This window comes from Scyliorhinus canicula, chromosome 19 (assembly GCF_902713615.1).
Source record: "Scyliorhinus canicula chromosome 19, sScyCan1.1, whole genome shotgun sequence".
NCBI classification, from domain to species: Eukaryota; Metazoa; Chordata; class Chondrichthyes; order Carcharhiniformes; family Scyliorhinidae; genus Scyliorhinus; species Scyliorhinus canicula.
Window position 1 is genome coordinate 53,766,305 of NC_052164.1, and position 23,406 is coordinate 53,789,710.

Sequence of the window (23,406 nt, forward strand, 5' to 3'; positions counted from 1 at the left end):
GCTGGAATCTGAAACCAAATAGAAAATGCTGGAAAATCTCAGCAGGTCTGACAGCATCTGTAGGGAGAGAAGAGCTAACATTTCGAGTCCAGATGACCCTTTGTCAAAGCAATCAACCCCACCTACTCTTTTGGACTCCAAAGGGACAATTTAATTGATTGTTTTCAGTTTCTCCCTCCCTTGTGCCTCTTGATTTTTCATTGTTCTTGGGATGCCTTTTTTGTCTTCTATTGTGAAGTCAGATACAAGACACTAGTTTAAATTTGTCATTTCCTAGTTTCCCATTATTAAGTCCCCAGTCTTACCCTCCAAGGGATCAATGCTCACTTCAGCTACTGTTTTACTAATATTTATATTAATACTTGAATGAGCTTTTACTATCTGTTTTTATATTTTTTGCTAGTTTCCTCTCACATTCTAGTATCTCCCTCAAGCACTTATCTATTCTGATCCCATTTTTTTCTGTATTCTAAAATTTTCCCTGAAGGACATGGAGACAACATAAAACAAAGGGTTCTATTCTAAAGGGATTGCAGGAGCATCAGGACCTGGGCGTATATGTGCATGGGTCAAATAAGGTGGTAGGACAGGTTGAGAGAGGCTAATAGAGCATACAATATCTTAGGCTTTATTAATAGGGGCACAGAGCCCAAGAGCAAGAGGATAAGTTAAACTTGAATAAAACACTGGTTCAGCTTCAGTTATGGTCTGGGCACCTCACTTTAGGAAGAATGTGAAAACATTGGAGAGAGTGCAGAAAAGATTCATGAGGATGGTTTCAGGGGTGAGAAACTTCAGGTATGAGAATAGATCGGAGAAGACTGTTTTCCTTGGAGAAGAAAAGGCTGAGGAGATTAGAGATAAGCAAAATTACGAGGGGTCTGGATAGAGTAGATAGAGAGAAATTGTTTCCATTTGTGAAAGGATCGAGAGCGAGAAGCTACAGATTTGAAATAATTTACAGAAGTAACTGCAAAGTGAGAAAAAAAACGTTTTCATACAGTGAACAACTAAGATCGGGAATGCGCTTCCTGAGCATGTGATCGAGGAAGGTTCCACTGAGGCATTCAAAAGGGAATAAGACAGAGCATCGGTGCAGACCCAATGTGCCAAATAGCCTCCTTCTGCACTGTACGGATTCTATTCTATGCATACACTCTATGAACTCATCGTCAAGGCCAACTTTGCCATATTGATTTGTCCAATCTAAAGGAAAATAAAGTTGCCCATGATTATTGCCTTTTATGCAGGCTCCCTTATTTATTGATCTACACACTGTCCTACAGTGCAGTTACGTTAGGGAGCCTATAATTTACTCCCACCAGTGACTTATTTTCTTTGTTATTTCTTAACCCTACCCCAACTGATTCTATATCTTGATCTTTTGAGCCAAAATTATTTCTGACTGCTACCCTTTATTAACAAATCTCCTTCACCAGCTCCCCCTTTCTTCCTGTCCTTCCGAAATGTTGACATATCCTACAATATTCATGGTTCAGCCTTTGGTCACAACTCTGTCATGGTTCTCATGTCATACTCACCAATTTCTGTTATCAATTCATGTTATTACAAATGCCCATGTATTCTGTATTTTTACCATTTTTCCCCACTCCAACCTTATTTGCTGGTGCAGTCTTATGTTTGCATGTTTCCTGTCACACTCTGATTATAATTGACCATATCACAACCCTGCACTATCGTCTTGTCCTTTCTTGTTAACTTTTCATATCTCTCCTCACGTGAATCCTTCTTGACCAGTCTGTTTCAGTCGAAATAGGAAGGACGCATTGCTGGATCTAGTACTGGGGCAATGACGTAGGCCAAATGTCTGTGGAACTGGGAAAGGAGTAATCATCTTATTATAAGGTTTAGATTACTAATGCAGAGTAGGAAGGAACAATTTAAAGTGGAACTGTGGCATTGGAAAAGGGCTAAACTCAATAGGTGAGGGGAGATCTAGCCAGAATAAAATGCAGCTAAAGACCAACAGGAAAAGCTGTAACAGAAAAATGAGTGATCTTTAAGAAGAACATGTTTTAGGCATAGGCTGGGTACACTCCAACAAGGCAGAAAGGTAGGGAATCAGAGCCAGGGCTCCTTGGATGATGAGGGAGACAGAGGACATGGAAAAAAAAGATCCATGATGCATGTCGGTTGAATTTTTCCATGCGAGAACCAGGCTGCAATGAGTTGAAGAGAAGTGAAGTGGAAAATAAGACAATCAGAGAGAGAATATGAGAACAGATTAGCAGTTAACATAAAAAAGAACCTATACATTTTCTACCAGCTTGCAAATAATAAGCAGGTTGTAAGCAGCCACAGGTAAAATGCTCTTTGATCTGCACTTTGCTCCCGATGGAGAAGTGCTTATCCTCTGTACAATATCTTCCCTTGGTTGCACAGTAGAGGCACTTAGCTAGCCAAAGATTCTAGTTCAGAACCCATACATTAATTGCCTCCCATTCTGTGATTAAAGCTGGGAATAGCTTGTACTTTATTTACTGCATTTAATAATAGGAAATCAAGCCCGGTTACCAATAAGGTGCCCCATTACCTCTCCTATGTCTCCCTGTACAACTCGAATAGGGTCAATGAGAATGTCTCGAGCCAGCCTCTCGATCTTCTTCCGGAAAGTAGCACTGAAGAGCAGAGCTGTAAGACAATCCATATGAGAAAATGGCGGCAATATGCCAATCAAATCACATACCCTGGACGTGAAATCTACTGCAGATTACTGAAATTTCTCCTGCACTTGTTTTAATCTAAAATGTAAGTGTTTTGAGTTAGGAGAGGTCATGATGTAGGCTCTCCTGCTTTGAAAGGAAGTGACATCAGAGGTAAATGCAATGCGAAGCTGAATGAGTGTAATTCTAAGGACTACTTATGGTATAACAATGATTACAAACTCCAGCTATAAACTGGTGAAAGGCAAATTCTAGATATGCAGAGAGTGGCCAGTACCTGAAATGGTGTAAGGATGGGGTACTGAAGACAGATACTCTGGGGTCATGCAAGAGGCAGTGAAACGACAGGATGGGGAATGTAGGTTTCTATGGAAGAGTGAGCCAAATGACATCCCTCATCTGTACTTATCTTTACAAAAGCAAGATCTAATTAACTTATCAATCAGCCTTTCACTAATTCATAATTCTCAAAGGCAGTTCGGGATGTAGGCTTTGCCAAAGGAGCTCATATTCCATGGAAGAATAAAAAACATTTATTGATAGTACCATTGGTATAGGTATAGCAATAGAAAAATTGTAACAGTTTAGCACATCAAGCCTTATAACTTGAAAACACACCCTTTTGACCTCAAGTATCACCCAGCACCACTACAGATCTGGCCTGCTGTTTATATAGCTATCTGGGTGGTGAAGCTGCCTGGTACTGCATCTCCAACAACGCTGGTCTCAATCTTGTGACTGTGCAGCACAACCATTTTTGATTCAAACCCAAGATTTAGACATTGCTGACAAGGTCAGCATTTATTGTCCAGCCCACAGATGTACATGAAGGTGCTATTGGGCATTCTTCTTGAATTACTGTATGGAAGAAAGAAAACAGAGGTTTGCTGGGTCACCAGATGGCAGCAAAGAGTTAACCACTTGGATGTGGGATTGAAGTCACTGTTGGGTCAGGGAACCTTGACTTTACCCTCTGTTTTTTGTGATCCACAAACAACTGCGGACCTCTCTGTTCCCCAAGAAGAAATGGCTGCACCAACTGAGCCTGGTAGCACAGTTATCCGTAGCTCAACTCCAAAAACAATTAGAGTTGAGGACAAGAGCTACTGAATTTATTCAAAAAGTGACAATAATGAGTTTGTGTGACAGTTTTAAAACTAATAAGTGCTCTCAGTAGTGGCTTTAACCGGATGTGCTTCTGTTAAAAGCTTTTTTAAAAGTCTTATGGATGTTAAAAGGACAGCTTAAGGATTACTTAGTGTTGTATTCTTTGGGGGTTATATTTGAATTGATGGTTGCTAAGATGTTGACTGTATGTTTTAAAAAGGTTAACTTGAGTTCATAGAATAAACATTGTTTTGCTTCAAAAAATACTTTTCCATTTCTGCTGTACCACACCTGTAGAGTGAGTTGTGTGCTCCCCATACCACAATCTATTAAAAGTTGTGGGTGAGGTGAACTTCATGATACACTTTGGGGTTCTCTAAACCCTGGCCCATAACACTTACTAAAATCAATAGTGTACCACCACCAGAAGGAGTGCAGCTGATCAAAATGCCCCATCAAAATAACCACAACATCAGGGCAATTAGGGGTGGGCAATAAATGCTGCCTCGTTTGAAAATCACATATTTGAAAATTCAGGTTTTCCTGAGAAGTAACAGTTTCAAGCACTGCACTTGTTCGCAGGAAGTGCTAGACGACAAAAGGCGGATTAATCTTATTCACCTTCTATCAACTTGTTCGTCGCATGATTTAACAAGAATGGAACCATTATCCAATCCTCGCAACCAATCTCTAACGATATGTTCACAAGTGACCCAGACAAGATGCAGAAAACTCCTGCAGTGGAGTGCCCTGGGAATCACCAGTCCAAAAACCAGTTCCACCCAAGCAAGTTAGACATAGAACAATGTCATTGTTCAAATTACTCAAAATATATCCCAACTGTTACTTCTATTTCCATTAGAAAGGGAGGTGGTGGCGTAGTGGTGTTGTCACTGGATTGGTTCCTCACCAGAGACCCAGAGTACTGCTCCTGGGTCTCGGGGTCACTGCAGATGGTGAAATTTTAATTCAATAAAAATCTGGAATTGTCTCATGATGACCATGAAACCATTCTCGACTGTCATACAAACCCATCTGGTTCACTAATGTACTTCAGGAAGGAAATTGGCCAACCTTACCCGATCTGGCCTATATGTGACTCAGATCCACAGCAATGTGGTTGACTCTTAACTGCCCCCCTTAAGGGCAATTAGGGATGGGCAATAAACGCTGGCACAGCCAGCGATGCCCATGTCCCATGAACTAATAAAAATAAAGGAAAAAAAAAATAATCAAGAGGGGTTACACCAGGGAGAATGTTAAATAGCAGATCACCTGCTCACAAAATACTGTTTCTGCAGATAGTTTTGAATTCTAGCCCCTCCCATAAAGGAGCTGAAACTATTTCATGCCAATGAGTGCATCATTTTCCATCTTTCTCCAGTACAATGACTGCTATAAACTGTAAACTTTAATTGAACTCACTGGTTACGCTATAAGGAATACAATAAAACATAACTTACTCTGCCTGTCTGGACGGACATGATTAGCTAATGATCGGACCTGATATTCTGTAAAAGATAAAGAAATCACTATATCATGACATGCACTCACTAATGCACCTTCATTCAGTAGATTAACAGGCAGCTCAGCATTATGTCCTCTTAAAGAGCTTAAAAATGCAAATCTGAATTTTACTGTTGCCATTAAGATTCAGCCAGAGTGAACTTGCATCGGTGAAGCAGCACGGTAGCACAGTCGTTAGCATTGTTGCTTCACAGCGACAGCGTCCCAGGTTCGATTCCCGGCTTGGGTCACTGTCTGTGCGGAGTCTGCACGTTCTCCCCATGACTGGCTGGGTTCTCCGGTTAACTCCCACAAGTCCAGAAAGACATGCTGATAGGTAATTTGGACACTAATTCTCCTTCCGAATAGGTGCCTTAATGTGGCGACTTTTCACAGTAACTTCATTGCAATGTTAATGTAAGCCTACTTGTGACAACAAAAATTCGTATTATAGTGTGCATGCATGCCATTGATGGGAGGCACAGAAGGAATAATTTGAAATGATTTAAGAATATAATTCGTACAGCACAAAAGGAGCTGACTCAATCCATCGCTGCTGTGCTGGCTCTTTGTAAAATCTATCCATTTATATGTCACAAGTGCAGTGGCATAACATTTAAAGAATATTGTAAGCATTAAGATGTAAATATCCGAGAGGCCACCATGCGAAATAATCCAAATCTGACAAAACAAGAACAACTGCTGATCTTTTACCAAATCCCATGTCAAACATTCGGTCAGCTTCATCAAATACCAAGTAGGTCACTCGCTGGAGATTGGTGGCTTTCTTTTTCACGTGGTCTATCAACCGACCCTGGGGAGAAAGAGCAACAATCAAAATCTAACAATTTGTTTAGTGGCTTACGTGGACACCCAAGTATTTGCGCTCACTGGTCAAAGAAAGTTGAATGATTTGTCGCAGCTTCTACTCCTGGAATATTAATATGGTTGGGATTTCAAAAGCTATTTCATAATTATCGTATACAACTTAGTCAAATAGGAGATATTAAAAATGCTCTTTATGTTCGGAATAACCCAGTAAGGTCCACTTGATAAATACCACAAAATGGAAGGAAATTGCTCAAAGGAATTCTCAATTCAGCAGAGATTCAGGGTGGTTACTTCAGCCCATATTTTGCACAGTTATGGAGAATCCACAATTAAATAAAAATGACATGTGGAACCCGAATCAAAAAGCCCTGCCCCCATTTCCAACAGATCCTATTTTTGCTGGTCGGGGAACGGGGACAGGAAGTGACTCACATGAGGGAAACATGAACTCAGAAGGGCCATTTTAAAAACCCAGTGCTGAGTTCAATTTCACTGGAGCGAGGACCTTATGTTGCAATGCGTGAGAGCACTCACATCTGAGGCAAATCCCCAGATAACCGAGGCTGACTTTCTAACCACTCCCAGTGGCTTCTACAGATCTGGATGGGCAGCAGGCCCAACTCCAGCGCGCATCTGTCCCTGCAGAATGAAGACCTTTCCATTCACGGCACTCCCCTCCTCCTCCTCCCCCTCCTTCCCCCCCCCCCCCCCCCCCCCCCCCCCCCACCGCCTCTTGAGGTGGAAAATCATCCTGACACTGTCCATGTGCCTTGGGTCGAGGTGTGCCGGCACCCCCCCCACCCCCCACCCCAACCTCCCATCGCGCAGGGCAAATAGCAGCCTCAATAGCGAATATTCAGGTCTCAATTAAAGTTTCGACTGCGACTTTGCTGGTAGAACTCTTGCTTTTGAGCCTGTATTTTGTCAGTTCAAGTCCCACTTGAGGGTTTGAGCACAGAAATCAAGTCCAACAGTCCAGCGCAGAAGTGAAGGAGTGCTGCTCTGCTGGAGCTGACAACTTTTGGATGAGACATTAAAGCAAGACACTATTTTGAAGAACAGCAGAGGAATCACCCTTGGTGCCAATATGTATCCCTCACTCAATAAAATAAAAAATGCCCGATCATTATCACAGTGGTGTTTGTCGGAGCTTGCCACATTCAAACTGACGCCGGAATTTCCTACATTCCAATGATTATAGTTCAAAAGTATTTAGTTGGACATCCTGAGCTTGTGAGAAGTGCTAATAACGCAAGTCTTTTTTCTTCTTCTTTGTGAATTTGGAAGTATTTTGAAATTCTAGGTTTTAAGACTTACTTTCAAGATTTTTAAACGTAACTATATGGTCGAATCAGTTGACTTCCATTGTTAACATCTCACTGTCAAAAGCTATCACAGACATTTCATTTTACAAATTGCAGCATTATACAACTCCACAACTCTTGATAGTAGCAGCAATTTTGACACTTCTTCCTTTGATCTGCTATTCTGGAAAGCATTCTGTTACTAAGTGGCTCTAGGCTCTCCATTTTTTTGTACTGACCGGTGTGCACACGACGATCTCTGCCCCTTCTTGTAGAGCCTTTGCCTGTTCCCACATGCTGCCTCCGCCATACACGGCCACTGACCTCAGGTTGTAGGCCTTTCCAAACTTCCGACACTCAGAATGAATCTGTATATTACAGGAAATGAACTAATTTAGTGTGAACATACAGGGAGACATGCAGAAATTGTATCACACAAAATGCAATTTAGTGACGAGTCACTATAACGGGGTATGGTTGTGACAGTAACTGTCATATTTGCATTATCAAGCAGAACAGTCTACCTCCTGTTGATAAGTATAAGAAAAGCAAAACAAACCAAAGTGGAAGGTTTCAATATTAGGACCTCTTCAGGTTCAATACAATCGACAAGGAATGTGTCTCTGGATTAAGCCACATGGATAACCAGTTTGGCGTCCATATCTGAGGGGCAAGGAGCTTATAGAAGGCACTAGTTAGACCTCAGCTGGAATATTGTGTTTAGTTCTGGGCAGCACACTATAAAGAACGATGTGAACGCATTGAAGAGTGCATATCAACCATAGAAAATAGAAACAAGAGGCCATTTGGCCCTTTGTTTCGGGAGACTATCACAGCTGTACTTGCGGGAGGACACCTCAGAGGGCAGCGAGGCTATATGAGTAGAGATCAGGAATAAGAAGGGTGAATCACAATGTTGGGGGTTTACTACAGGCCACCAAACAGCCAGCGAGAGATAGAGCAGATAGATAGACAGACTTTGGAAAGGAGTAAAAGCAACAGAGTTGTTGTGACGGGAGACTTTAACTTACCCTATTGACTGGGACTCACTTAGTGCTAGGGGCTTGGACGGGGCAGAGTTTGTAAGGAGCAACCAGGAGGGCTTCTTGAAACAATATGTAGATAGTCCAACTAGGAAAGGGGCTGTACTGGACCAGGTATTGGGGGAATGTGCCCGGCCAGGTGGTAGATGTGTCAGTAGGGGAGCAGTTCGGGAACAGTGACCATAATTCAATAAGTTTTAAAGTGCTGGTGGACAAGGATAAGAGTGGTCCTCGAGTGAATATGCTAAATTTGGGGGGGGGGGGGGAGGAATTTTGTGAACCTTGGATAACGAGAGATATTGTAGGTCTCGTCAAAAAGAAAAAGGAGGCATTTGTCAGGGCTAGAAGGCTGAGAACAGACGAGGCCTGTGTGGAATATAAGGAAAGTAGGAAGGAACTTAAGCAAGGAGTCAGGAGGGCTAAAAGGGGTCACGAAAAGTCATTGCCAAATAGGGTTAAGAAAAATCCCAAGGCTTTTTACACGTGCTGGGACCTTTGCTGTTCGTAGTATATATGACTGGTCTGATTAGTAAGTTTGCAGACGACACAAAGGTTGGTGGAATTGTGGCTAGCGATGAGGACTATCAGAGGATACAGCAAGATTTAGATCGTTTGGAGACTTGGGCGGAGAGATGGCAGATGGAGTTTAATCCGGACAAATGTGAGGTAATGCATTTTGAAAGGTCTAATGCAGGTAGGGAATATACAGTGAATGGTAGAACCCTCAAGAGTATTGACAGTCAGAGAGATCTAGGTGTACAGGTCCACAGGTCACTGAAAGGGACAACACAGGTGGAGAAGGTAGTCAAGAAGGCATACAGCATGCTTGCCTTCATTGGCCGGGACATTGAATATAAAAATTGGCAAGTTATGTTGCAGCTGCATAGAACCTTAGGTTAGGCCACACTTGGAGTATAGTGTTCAATTCTGGTCGCCACATTACCAGAAGGATGTGGAGACTTCAGAGAGGGTGCAGAAGAGATTTACCAGGATGTTGCCTGGTATGGAGGGCATTAGCTATGAGGAGAGGTTGAATAAACTCGGTTTGTTCTCACTGGAACGATGGAGGTTGAGGGGCGACCAGATAAGAGGTCTCCAAAATTATGAGGGGCATAGACAGAGTGGATAGTCAGAGGCTTTTTCCCAGGGTAGAGGGGTCAATTACTAGGGGGCATAGGTTTAATGTGCGAGGGCAAGGTTTAGAGGAGATGTACGAAGCAAGTTTTTTTTACACAGAGGGTAGTGGGTGCCTGGAACTTGCTGCCGGAGGAGGTGGTGGAAGCAGGGACGATAGTGACGTTTAAGGGACATCTTGACAAATACATGAATAGGATGGGAAGAGAGGGATACGTGGAAGTGCAGAAGATTTTAGTTTAGATGGGCAGCATGATCGGCACAGGCTTGGAGGGTCGAAGGGCCTGTACCTGTGCTGTACTTTTCTTTGTTCTTTATTCTTCGAGTCGGCTCCCCCATTCATTATGACCACAGCTGATCATCCAACTCAATAACCTGATCCCGCCTCCCCACCTCCATATCTTCTGATCCCCTTCGCCCCAAGTGCTAGATCTAACTGCTTTGTGAAAACATAGCATTTTAGCCTCAACTGCTTCCTGTGGCAGCGAATTCCACAGGCCGACCACTCTGGATGAAGAAATTTCACCTGATCAGTGCTTAATGGTCCGCCCCGTATCCTCAGACGTTGACTCCTGGTTCTGGACACCCCCAGCATTGGTAATATCTTTCTTATGTCTACCCTGTCTTGCCCTGTTAAGAATTTTATGGATTTCGAGGAGATCCCCCCTCATGCTTCTGAACTTCAGCGAATACAATCCAACTGATTCAATCTATCCTCACACGTCAGTCCCACCATTCCAGCAATCAGTCTGGTAAGCCTTCTCTGCACTCCCTCGAGAGTAAGAACACCCTTCTTTCGATAAGGAAACCTAAACTGAATACAATAGTCTAGGTGTGGCTTCACCAAGGCACTGTATAATTGTCACAAGACATCCCTACTCCTATACTTGAATCCTCTCGCTATGAAGGCCAACATACCATTTGCATTCTTTTTAAAATAAATTTAGAGTACCCAATTCATTTTTTCCAATTAAGGGGCAATTTAGCGTGTTCAATCCACCTAGCCTGCACATCTTTGTGTTGTGGGGGCGAAACCCATGCAAACACGGGGAGAATGTGCAAACTCCACACTGACAGTAACCCAGAGCAGGGATTGAACCTGAGACCTCGGCGCTGAGACCACAGTGTTAGCCACTGCGCCACCGTGCTGCCCCACCATTTGCATTCTTTACCGCCTGCTGCATCTGCATGTTTACCTTCAGTGAATGGTGTATGAGGACACCCAGGTCTCGTTGCACATTCCCCTCTCTACATTTATGGCCATTCAGATAATAATCTGCCTTCTTGTTTTTGCTACCAAAGTGGATAACCTCACATTTATCCAAATTATACTGCATCTGCCATTCACTTGCCTACTCACTCAACTTGTACTAATCATGAGAATTTTTTCGTAAAACAAGCTGTTCGGTTCTGAAATTCACTGCCTGGAGGCGTGGTAGTGGAAGCAAGTCCAACCAAGGCATTGAATAGAAATGATGTGTAGGGGTACAGGGTAATGGCAGGCGAATGGCACTAAGTCATGTTGCTCTTTCGGAAAGCCAAATGACCTGTTAGCAAATTGTGATGCATGGAACATAGAACATGAACATAGAACATACAGTGCAGAAGAAGGCCATTTGGCCCATCGAGTCTGCACCGACCCACATAACTTCCACCCTATCCCTGTCACCCAATAACCCTTTTTGGACACCAAGGGCAATTTAGCATGGCCAATCCACCTAACCTGCACATCTTTGGACTGTGGGAGGAAACCGGAGCACCCGGAGGAAACCCACGCACACACGGGGAGAACGTGCAGACTCCGCACAGTGACCCAGTGGGGAATTGAACCTGGGACCCTGGCGCTGTGAAACCACAGTGCTAGCTACTTGTGCTACCCTGCTGCCTCAAAGCTTGTTTTAATCATTACCTTGTATGTTGATTAATGTACATTTTAACAGTTTAGCTACACCAAGTAATCTTTATTTAATATAATTCGCAAAGGAGCATATGCAACAATCGCCAACTCTAACCTAATCTGATTAACCAACGAACAAATTCATTACAAAATATGTCCCCATATAACATTTTTCTCAGCCTTCCATGAATTGGAGACAGTAGATTTTTTTCCTACTTTTACTCAAAATGAATCACTATTTTAAAATAGTTCCAAAATTATGAAAAGCACAAACATTTGTCAAAGTTGAAAAGGAAATTGAAAAAGTACATTGAAGTTGCTGGAGAATAACACTTCTTCTGACCATTGGTTCAAAGTTTAAAAATGACAGCAGTGACCAGAGCTTCCTTTTTTGGTATTTCCACAGCAATTACAGGCACATTTAAAAACAGATTACCACAGTCTGTAATTAAGGAATATGGAGCAGGGCAACACACCTGGACCAAGGCTACTACTCAGGATAAACACTAGCAAGGGTTAGATGTGCACACTGGCCCGTTTTTGTGTTGCAATGTCTATGTAATTCTCCACGTCGAAATAAATGCTTTCCTTCCCCCTCCACAGGCGCTGACTGGCCTGCTCCCTCCACAGACACTGACTGACCTGCTCCCTCCACAGGCGCTGACTGGCCTGCTCCCTCCACAGATGCTGACTGTTCTGCTCCCTCCACAGACGCTGACTGACCTGCTCCCTCCACAGGCGCTGACTGACCTGCTCCCTCCACAGGCGCTGACTGACCTGCTCCCTCCACAGACGCTGACTGGCCTGCTCCCTCCACAGATGCTGACTGACCTGCTCCCTCCACAGGCGCTGACTGGCCTGCTCCCTCCACAGACGCTGACTGGCCTGCTCCCTCCACAGATGCTGACTGACCTGCTCCCTCCACAGGCGCTGACTGGCCTGCTCCCTCCACAGGCGCTGACTGGCCTGCTCCCTCCACAGGCACTGACTGACCTGCTCCCTCCACAGGCGCTGACTGACCTGCTCCCTCCACAGGCGCTGACTGACCTGCTCCCTCCACAGACGCTGACTGGCCTGCTCCCTCCACAGGCGCTGGCTGGCCTACTCCCTCCACAGGCGCTGACTGGCCTGCTCCCTCCACAGGCGCTGACTGGCCTGCTCCCATCACAGGCTCTGACTGACCTGCTCCCTGCACAGGCGCTGACTGACCTGTTCCCTCCACAGGCGCTGACTGGCCTTTTCCCTCCACAGGCGCTGACTGACCTGCTCCCTCCACAGGCTCTGACTGACCTGTTCCCTCCACAGGCGCTGACTGGCCTTCTCCCTCCACAGGCGCTGACTGGCCTGCTCCCTCCACAGGCGCTGACTGGCCTCCGGTTTATATTTCCAGTATTTTCAACTTTTTCTTTAACTGATTGCAATACTTATCTTATTTCAGGTATCCGTGCTGTAGATTCATAGATATCAGTGATTTTAACAAAATAATGCCGCAGTCTTAACATTCAAAGGGATAATTTGAACGCTTAAGGAACAATCACATCTTCAAAGATTTTTACTTTAACTTTGAGAAGCCGACTCTATAACATTATCATTTGCTCCGTTTTTAAATCAGTGCTGCTCTGGTTGTCAGCTGTTTTCATGCATTAGCATCATCGACTGTACCTGCTGGCAAAGTTCTCTGGTTGGACAAACAATCACACCAATAGGCCCATCCCCGGGCTCCAGCTCCTTTTGATCCATGATGTGAACCAGCATTGGCCAAATAAAGGCTGCAGTTTTACCACTCCCAGTTTTGGCGATTCCAATCATGTCTCTCCCACTCAGTGCAATGGGGACACCCTGCATTCAAACAAACATACATAGTAAGCACAGTGCAAATAGCCCTTTTATAATGACCTTATTTTATAACAATTTTATAACAATCTAAGCAATTCATGGCTTTTAGGTGAACTTTGTGTTCATATATTTGTGCTTGTAAATTAAACACCTTCTATTTTAGGCTTTGAGTGAGCAGTCAGCAGACAGATGGCCCCCTGTAACATCAAGCATTGGCAGAACATAGAACCAAGTTTCCTTCACTCCTATGCCTCAGCCCTTATTGCAGCATTTGTGACACCATTTATCGGGTGGCCTCACTGCTCATTTTGTTCCAATTAGTTTGAAATTAGAGGCAGTTTTGGTCCCGAGTTCAGACCAATGAGAATAGAGGATAACACTGAGACAAATGCTTCTTTTTGGGCAAACTAATACAAGGAGGAAGCAGATGGTCCAATCAAAGCAAAAGCAATGCAACATAAATTATGACCACCTTCCCACCTAAATCACACTGTTATCATTGGTTATAAGCTATTCTATACATGGGGTGCCAAGCATACCAGCAGACATACCATGTTCCTTCTGCAGCAAAGATAACTAATGTGGAAACCTAACATGGCCATTTTGCAGCCTCATGGGATACAAGACAAAGTCTTAAAGGATCCCATTGTAAATTTCTTTACTACCTCATTAAGTCAGTCAGCAGACAGATGGCCCCTGTAACGTGATTACATTGTGGAGTTTAATCGATCGCGACGAGATCAATTCAGTTTGTATCGTGAAAAGTGTGAGGTTATGCACTTTAAAAGGACGGATATAGGAATAGACTATTTTCTAAATGGGGAAATGCTTCGAAAAGCCAAAGCACAAAGGGACTTGGGAGTCCTTATTCAAGATTCTCTTAAGGTTAATGTGCAGGTTCAGTTGGCAGTTAAGAAGGCAAATGCAATGTTAGCATTCATGTCAAGAGGGCGAGATACAAGACCAGAGATGTCCTTCTGAGGCTGTATAAGGCTCTGGTCAGACCCCATTTGGAGTATTGTGAGCAGTTTTGGGCCCCGTATCTAAGGAAGGACGTGTTGGCCTTGGAAAGGGTCCAGAGGAGGTTCACAAGAATGATCCCTGGAATGAAGAACTTGTCGTATGAGGAACGTTTGAGGACTCTGGGTCTGTCCTCGTTGGGAGTTTAGAAGGATGAGAGGGGATCTTATTGAAACTTACAAGATACTGCGAGGCCTGGCTAGCGTGGACGTGGAGAGGATGTTTCCACTTGTCGGAAAAACTAGAACAAGAGGACACCATCTCAGACTAAAGGGGCGATCCTTTAAAACAGAGATGAGGAGGAATTTCTTCAGCCAGAGGGTGGTGAATCTGTGGAACTCTTTGCCGCAGAAGACTGTGGAGGCCAATTCACTGAGTGTCTTTAAGACAGAGATAGATAGGTTCTTGATTAATAAGGGGATCAGGGGTTATGGGGAGAAGGCAGGAGAATGGGGATGAGAAAATATCAGCCATGAATGAATGGCGGAGCAGACACGATGGGCCGAGTGGCCTAATTCTGCTCCTATGACTTATGGTCTTATTTACACACACACCATTATTCAATAACAGTACCAATGAAGCCAGTGATGTCAGTCGATTAGCATGGCCTTTATATTGCTTATGTATATTCATCGCTGTAGAATTACTGCAGTAGACATTGACGTCATCTGATCACCCCTCCTTCATTGGAATTATACCTTTGTCTCTGTGTAAGCCAACTGAAAGGCTCAGCAATTACCAATGTATCCCCTGGGGAGGGTTCTTTTATGTATAAAGACCTCCACGTCCTTCATGTTCCTCAGAATATGCTTGCTGCAACCCTTCATTCCAGCGGCCTCTCTCCTTGTGACAAGTAAAATCATTTAACCATTAACTGTGTTGTTATCTGTTAAACTTCTTTCAGTCTAAAAGTTTGACTCGTATGTTAAAGATTTCAACACTACTCCCACCACCTTTCTAAATGGGCTGTGCCCATCCAATACCTGTAAATTATCTTGGACAGGTACAAATCCAGATACCACAGCCGATTAGAATGCAACAGAATCCAGGTACCACAGTCAGGTAGAATGGAACAGAATCCAGGTACCAGCCGGCTAGAATGGAACAGAATCCATGTACCAGCCGGATAGAATGGAACAGAATCCAGGTACCACAGCCGGCTAGAATGGAACAGAATCCAGGTATCAGCCGGCTAGAATGGACCAGAATCCAGGTACCACAGCCGGCTAGAATGGAACAGAATCCAGGTATCAGCCGGCCTGAATGGAACAGAATCGAGGTACCACAGCGGGCTAGAATGGAACAGATTCCAGGTACCACAGAATCCAGGTATCAGCCGGCTAGAATGGACCAGAATCCAGGTACCACAGCCGGCTAGAATGGAACAGAATCCAGGTATCAGCCGGCCTGAATGGAACAGAATCGAGGTACCACAGCCGGCTAGAAGGGAAAAAATTCAGGACCGCTGCCGGCTAGAATGGAACCGAATCCAGCTACCAGCCGGCTAAAATGGAACAGAATCCAGGTACCAGCCGGCCTGAATGGAACAGAATCCAGGTATCAGCCGGCTAGAATGGAACAGAATCCAGGTATCAGCCGGCTAAAATGGAACAGAATCCAGGTACCAGCCGGCCTGTATGGAACAGAATCCAGGTAGCAGCCGGCTAGAATGGAACAGAATCCAGATACCACAGCCGGCTAGAATGGAACAGAATCCAGGTATCAACTGGCCTAAACGGAACAGAATCCAACAATCAGCCGGCTAGAATGGAACAGAATCCAGGTACCACAGCCGGCTAGAATGGAACAGAATCCAGTTACCACAGCCGGCTAGAATGGAACAGAATCCAGGTATCAGCCGGCCTGAATGGAACAGAATCGAAGTACCACAGCCGGCAAGAATGGAACAGATTAGAGGTACCACAGCCGGCTAGAATGGAACAGAATCCAGGTACCGCTGCCGGCTGTAATGGAACAGAATCCAGCTACCAGACGGCTAAAATGGAACAGAATCCAGGTACCAGCCGGCCTGAATGGAACAGAATCCAGGTGCCACAGCCGGCTAGAATGGAACAGAATCCAGATTCCACAGCCGGCTAGAATGGAACAGAATCCAGGTACCAGCCGGCTAGAATGGAACAGAATCCAGATACCACAGCCGGCTAGAATGGAACAGAATCCAGGTACCACAGCCAGCTAGAATGGAACAGAATCTAGGTTATCAGCCGGCTAGAATGGAACAGAATCCAGGTATCAGCCGGCTAGAATGGAACAGAATCCAGGTACCACAGTCAGGTAGAATGGAACAGAATCCAGGTACCAGCCGGCTAGAATGGAACAGAATCCATGTACCAGCCGGATAGAATGGAACAGAATCCAGGTACCACAGCCGGCTAGAATGGAACAGAATCCAGGTATCAGCCGGCGAGAATGGAACAGAATCCAGATACCACAGCCGGCTAGAATGGAACAGAATCCAGGTACCACAGCCGGCTAGAATGGAACAGAATCCAAGTATCAACCGGCCTGAACGGAACAGAATCCAGCAATCAGCCGGCTAGAATGGAACAGAAGTCAGGTATCAGCCGGCTAGAAAGGAACAGAATCCAGGTACCACAGCCGGCTAGAATGGAACAGAATCGAGGTACCACAGCCGGCTAGAATGGAACAGAATCCAGGTATCAGCCGGCTAGAATGGAACAGAATCCAGCTATCAGCAGGCCTGAATGGAACAGAATCGAGGTACCACAGCCGGCTAGAATGCAACAGATTCCAGGTACCACAGCCGGCTAGAATGGAACAGAATCCAGCTACCAGCCGGCTAAAAATGGAACAGAATCCAGGTACCACAGCCGGCCTGAGTGGAACAGAATTCAGATACCACAGCCGGCTAGAATGGAAAAGAATCGAGGTACCACAGCCGGCTAGAATGGAACAGAATCCAGGTACCACAGCCGGCTAGAATGGAACAGAATCCAGGTATCAACCGGCCTGAACGGAACAGAATCCAGCAATCAGGCGGCTAGAATGGAACAGAATCCAGGTATCAGCCAGCTAGAATGGAACAGAATCCAGGTACCAGCCGGCTAGAATGGAACAGAATCCATGTACCAGCCGGATAGAATGGAACAGAATCCAGGTACCACAGCCGGCTAGAATGGAACAGAATCCAGGTATCAGCCTGCTAGAATGGAACAGAATCCAGATACCACCGCCGGCTAGAATGGAACAGAATCCAAGTATCAACCAGCCTGAACGGAACAGAATCCAGCAATCAGCCGGCTAGAATGGAACAGAAGTCAGGTATCAGCCGGCTAGAAAGGAACAGAATCCAGGTACCACAGCCGGCTAGAATGGAACAGAATCGAGGTACCACAGCTGGCTAGAATGGAACAGAATCCAGGTATCAGCCGGCTAGAATGGAACAGAATCCAGCTATCAGCAGGCCTGAATGGAACAGAATCGAGGTACCACAGCCGGCTAGAATGCAACAGATTCCAGGTACCACAGCCGGCTAGAATGGAACAGAATCCAGCTACCAGCCGGCTAAAATGGAACAGAATCCAGGTACCACAGCCGGCCTGAGTGGAACAGAATTCAGGTATCAGCAGGCCTGAATGGAACAGAATCGAGGTACCACAGCCGGCTAGAATGCAACAGATTCCAGGTACCACAGCCGGCTAGAATGGAACAGAATCCAGCTACCAGCCGGCTAAAATGGAACAGAATCCAGGTACCACAGCCGGCCTGAGTGGAACAGAATTCAGGTACCACAGCCGGCTAGAATGGAAAAGAATCGAGGTACCACAGCCGGCTAGAAGGGAACAGAATCCAGGTACCACAGCCGGCTAGAATGGAACAGAATCCAGGTATCAACCGGCCTGAACGGAACAGAATCCAGCAATCAGCCGGCTAGAATGGAACAGAATCCAGGTATCTGCCAGCTAGAATGGAACAGAATCGAGGTACCACAGCCGGCTAGAATGGAACAGAATCCAGCTATCAGCCGGCCTGAATGGAACAGAATCGAGGTACCACAGCTGGCTAGAATGGAACAGATTCGAAGTACCACAGCCGGCTAGAATGGAACAGAATCCAGGTACCGCTGCAGGCTAGAATGGAACAGAATCCAGCTACCAGCCGGCTAAAACGGAACAGAATCTAGGTACCAGCCGGCCTGAATGGAGCAGAATCCAGGTATCAGCCGGCTAGAATGGAACAGAATCCAGATACCACAGCCGGCTAGAATGGAACAGAATCGAGGTATCAACCGGCCTGAACGGAACAGAATCCAGCAATCAGCCGGCTAGAATAGAACAGAATCCAGGTATCAGCCGGCTAGAATGGAACAGAATCGAGGTACCACAGCCGGCTAGAATGGAACAGAATTCAGGTACCACAGCCGTCTAGAATGGAACAGAATCCAGGTACCACAGCCGGCTAGAATGGAACAGAATTCAGGTACCACAGCCGGCTAGAATGGAACAGAATCCAGCTATCAGCCGGACTGAATGGAACAGAATCCAGGTACCACAGCCGGCTAGAATGGAACAGAATCCAGGTATCAGCCGGGTAGAATGGAACAGAATCCAGGTACCGCTGCCGGCTAGAATGGAACAGAATCCAGCTACCAGACGGCTAAAATGGAACAGAATCCAGGTACCAGCCGGCCTGAATGGAACAGAATCCAGGTGCTACAGCCGGCTCGAATGGAACAGAATCCAGATACCACAGCCGGCTAGAATGGAACAGAATCCAGGTACCAGCCGGCTAGAATGGAACAGCATCCAGGTATCAGCCGGCTAGAATGGAACAGAATCCAGATACCACAGCCGGCTAGAATGGAACAGAATCGAGGTACCACAGCCAGCTAGAATGGAACAGAATCTAGGTACCACAGCCGGCTAGAATGGAACAGAATCCAGGTACCACAGCCGGCTAGAATGGAACAGAATCCAGGTACCACGGCCGGCTAGAATGGAACAGAATCGAGGTACCACAGCCGGCTAGAATGGAACAGAATCCAGGTATCAACCGGCCTGAAGGGAACAGAATCCAGCAATCAGCCAGCTAGAATGGAACAGAATCCAGGTATCAGCCGGCTAGAATGGAACAGAATCGAGGTACCACAGCCGGCTAGAATGGAACAGAATTGAGGTACCACAGCCTGCTAGAATGGAACAGAATCCTGGTATCAGCCGGCTAGAATGGAACAGAATCCAGGTACCACAGCCGGCTAGAGTGGAACAGAATCCAGGTACCACAGCCGGCTAGAATGGAACAGAATCCAGGGATCAGCCGGCCTGAATGGAACAGAATCGAGGTACCACAGCCGGCTAGAATGGAACAGATTCGAGGTACCACAGCCGGCTAGAATGGAAAAGAATTCAGGTACCGCTGCCGGCTAGAATGGAACAGAATCCAGCTACCAGCCGGCTAAAATGGAACAGAATCCAGGTACCAGCCGGCCTGAATAGAACAGAATCCAGGTATCAGCCGGCTAGAATGGAACAGAATCAAGGTACCACAGCCGGCTAGAATGGAACAGAATCCAGGTACCGCTGCCGGCTAGAATGGAACAGAATCCAGCTACCAGACGGCTAAAATGGAACAGAATCCAGGTACCAGCCGGCCTGAATGGAACAGAATCCAGGTGCTATGGCCGGCTAGAATGGAACAGAATCCAGATACCACAGCCGGCTAGAATGGAACAGAATCCAGGTATCAGCCGGCTAGAATGGAACAGAATCCAGGTACCACAGCCGGCTAGAATGGAACAGAATCGAGGTACCACAGCCAGCAAAAATGGAACAGAATCTAGGTACCACAGCCAGCTAGAATGGAACAGAATCTAGGTATCAGCCGGCTAGAATGAAACAGAATCCAGGTATCAGACGGCTAGAATGGAACAGAATCCAGGTACCACAGCCGGCTAGAATGGAACAGAATCGAGGTACCACAGCCGGCTAGAATGGAACAGAATCCAGGTATCAACCGGCCTGAAGGGAACAGAATCGAGGTACCACAGCCGGCTAGAATGGAACAGAATCCAGGTACCTCAGCCGGCTAGAATGGAACTGAATCTAGGTTTCAGCCGGCTAGAATGGAACAGAATCAAGGTACCACAGCCGGCTAGAATGGAACAGAATCCAGGTACCACAGCCAGCTAGAATGGAACAGAATCTAGGTATCAGCCGGCTAGAATGGAACAGAATCCAGGTATCAGCGCGGCTAGAATGGAACAGAATCGAGGTACTACAGCCGGCTAGAATGGAACAGAATCCAGGTACCACAGCCGGCTAGAATGGAACAGAATACAGGTATCAACCGGCCTGAAGGGAACAGAATCCAGCAATCAGCCGGCTAGAATGGAACAGAATCCAGGTATCAGCCGGCTAGAATGGAACAGAATCCAGGTATCAGCCGGCTAGAATGGAACAGAATCGAGGTACCACAGCCGGCTAGAATGGAACAGAATTCAGGTACCACAGCCGGCTTGAATGGAACAGAATCCAGCTATCAGCCGGACTGAATGGAACAGAATCGAGGTACCACAGCCTGTTAGAATGGAACAGAATCGAGGTACCACAGCCGGCTAGAATGGAACAGAATCCAGGTACCACAGCCGGCTAGAATGGAACAGAATCCAGGTACCACAGCCGGCCTGAATGGAACAGAATCCAGGTATCAGCCGGCTGGAATGGAACAGAATCCAGATACCACAGCCGGCTAGAATGGAACAGAATCCAGGTACCACAGCCGGCTAGAATGGAACAGAATCCAGGTACCACAGCCGGCTAGAATGGAACAGAATCCAGGTATCAGCCGGCTAGAATGGAACAGAATCCAGGTACCACAGCCGGCTAGAATGGAACAGAATCCAGGTACCACAGCCGGCTAGAATGGAACAGAATCCAGGTACCACAGCCGGCTAGAATGGAACAGAACCCAGGTATCAGCCGGCTAGAATGGAACAGAATCCAGGTATCAGCCGGCCTGAATGGAACAGAATCGAGGTACCACAGCCGGCTAAAATGCAACAGATTCCAGGTACCACAGCCGGCTAGAATGGAACAGAATCCAGGTACCGCTGCCGGCTAGAATGGAACAGAATCCAGCTACCAGCTGGCTAGAATGGAACAGAATCCAGGTACCACAGCCGGCTAGAATCGAACAGAATCCAGATACCACAGCCGGCTAGAATGGAACAGAATCCAGGTACCACAGCTGGCTAGAATGGAACAGAATCTAGGTGTCAGCTGGCTAGAATGGAGCAGATTGCAGGTATCAGCCGGGTAGAATGGGACAGAATCCAGGTACCACAGCCGGCTAGAATGGAACAGAATCCAGCTATCAGCCGGACTGAATGGAACAGAATCCAGGTACCACAGCCGGCTAGAATGGAACAAAATTGAGGTACCAGAGCCGGCTAGAATGGAACAGAAACCAGGTACCACAGCCGGCTAGAATGGAACAGAATCCAGGTATCAGCCGGCTAGAATGGAACAGAATCCAGATACCACAGCCAGCTAGAATGGAACAGAATCCAGGTATCAGCCGGCCTGAATGGAACAGAATCGAGGTACCACAGCCGGCTAGAATGGAACAGATTCCAGGTACCACAGCCGGCTAGAATGGAACAGAATCCAGGTACCGCTGCCGGCTCTAAAGCGGAGAGACCCGTCCACCAGAATCACGAGAAGCAAGTAAGTTCAAGGTCAACGCTTCCCATCATACGGACGACCTTAGCTGTTCTCCTGTACCTCTTCGAACTCAACAACCTCAGATCCGAACAACGGCCATTGTTCCTCTGACTGAGTGGGCACCCGAAGTTAAGTATAGACATTAGCGTTAGAGATAGTTTAGTTTGTAGTACTTTGTGCATGTGTAGATCCTACTGGGTGTGTAAATAAACAGTAAATAAACAGGGGAGTAGAGACAACCCTGGTAATTATAGACCTGTGAGCCTTACTTCGGTTGTGGGTAAAATGTTGGAAAAGGTTATAAGAGATAGGGTTTATAATCATCTTGAAAAGAACAAGTTGATTAGCGATAGTCAATACGGTTTTGTGAAGGGTAGGTCATGCCTCACAAACCTTATTGAGTTTTTTGAGAAGGTGACCAAACAGGTGGATCAGGGTAAAGCTGTTGATGTGGTGTATATGGATTTCAGTAAGGCGTTTGATAAGGTTCCCCACGGTAGGCTATTGCAGAAAATAAGGAAGTATGGGATTGAAGGTGATTTAGCGGTTTGGATCAGTAATTGGCTAGCTGAAAGAAGACAGAGGGTGGTGGTTGATGGCAAATGTCCATCCTGGAGTTCAGTTACTAGTGGTGTACCGCAAGGATCTGTTTTGGGGCCACTGCTGTTTGTCATTTTTATAAATGACCTGGAAGAGGGTGTAGAAGGATGGGTTAGTAAATTTGCAGATGACACGAAGGTCGGTGGAGTTGTGGATAGTGCTGAAGGATGTTATAGGATACAGAGGGACATAGATAAGCTGCAGAGCTGGGCTGAGAGGTGGCAGATGGAGTTTAATGCGGAAAAGTGTGAGGTGGTTCACTTTGGAAGGAGTAACAGGAATGCAGAGTACTGGGCTAATGGCAAGATGCTTGGTAGTGTAGATGAACAGAGAGATCTCGGCATCCAAGTACATAAATCCCTGAAAGTTGCCACCCAGGTTAATAGGGCTGTTAAGAAGGCATATGGTGTGCTAGCCTTTATAAGCAGGGGGATTGAGTTTCGGAACCACAAGGTCATGCTGCAGCTGTCCATAACTCTGGTGCGGCCGCACCTGGAGTACTGCGTGCAGTTCTGGTCACCACATTATAGGAAGGATGTGGAAGCTTTGGAAAGGGTTCAGAGGAGATTTACTAGGATGTTGCCTGGTATGGAGGGAAGGTCTTACGAGGAAAGGCTCAGGGAATTGAGGTTGTTTTCGTTAGAGAGGAGAAGGCTGAGAGGTGACTTAATAGAGACATATAAGATAGTCAGAGGGTTAGATCGGGTGGACAGCGAGAGCCTTTTTCCTCGGATGGTGATG

General features: G+C 46.0%; 1 protein-coding gene across 2 annotated transcripts in view; it reads right to left on the reverse strand.

Annotated features, from left to right (window-relative positions):
- Positions 1-23,406, reverse strand: part of ddx42 (DEAD (Asp-Glu-Ala-Asp) box helicase 42) — a 146,735-nt gene that overhangs the window by 45,150 nt on the left and 78,179 nt on the right. For both annotated transcript variants that reach the window (XM_038779390.1, XM_038779391.1), the window contains 5 exons: positions 13,169-13,345; positions 7,672-7,800; positions 6,012-6,111; positions 5,255-5,302; positions 2,555-2,652 (listed from right to left, as the gene is read on the reverse strand). In XM_038779390.1, the coding sequence (XP_038635318.1) occupies positions 2,555-2,652; positions 5,255-5,302; positions 6,012-6,111; positions 7,672-7,800; positions 13,169-13,345 (552 nt within the window). The remainder of the gene's footprint in view (positions 1-2,554; positions 2,653-5,254; positions 5,303-6,011; positions 6,112-7,671; positions 7,801-13,168; positions 13,346-23,406) is intronic.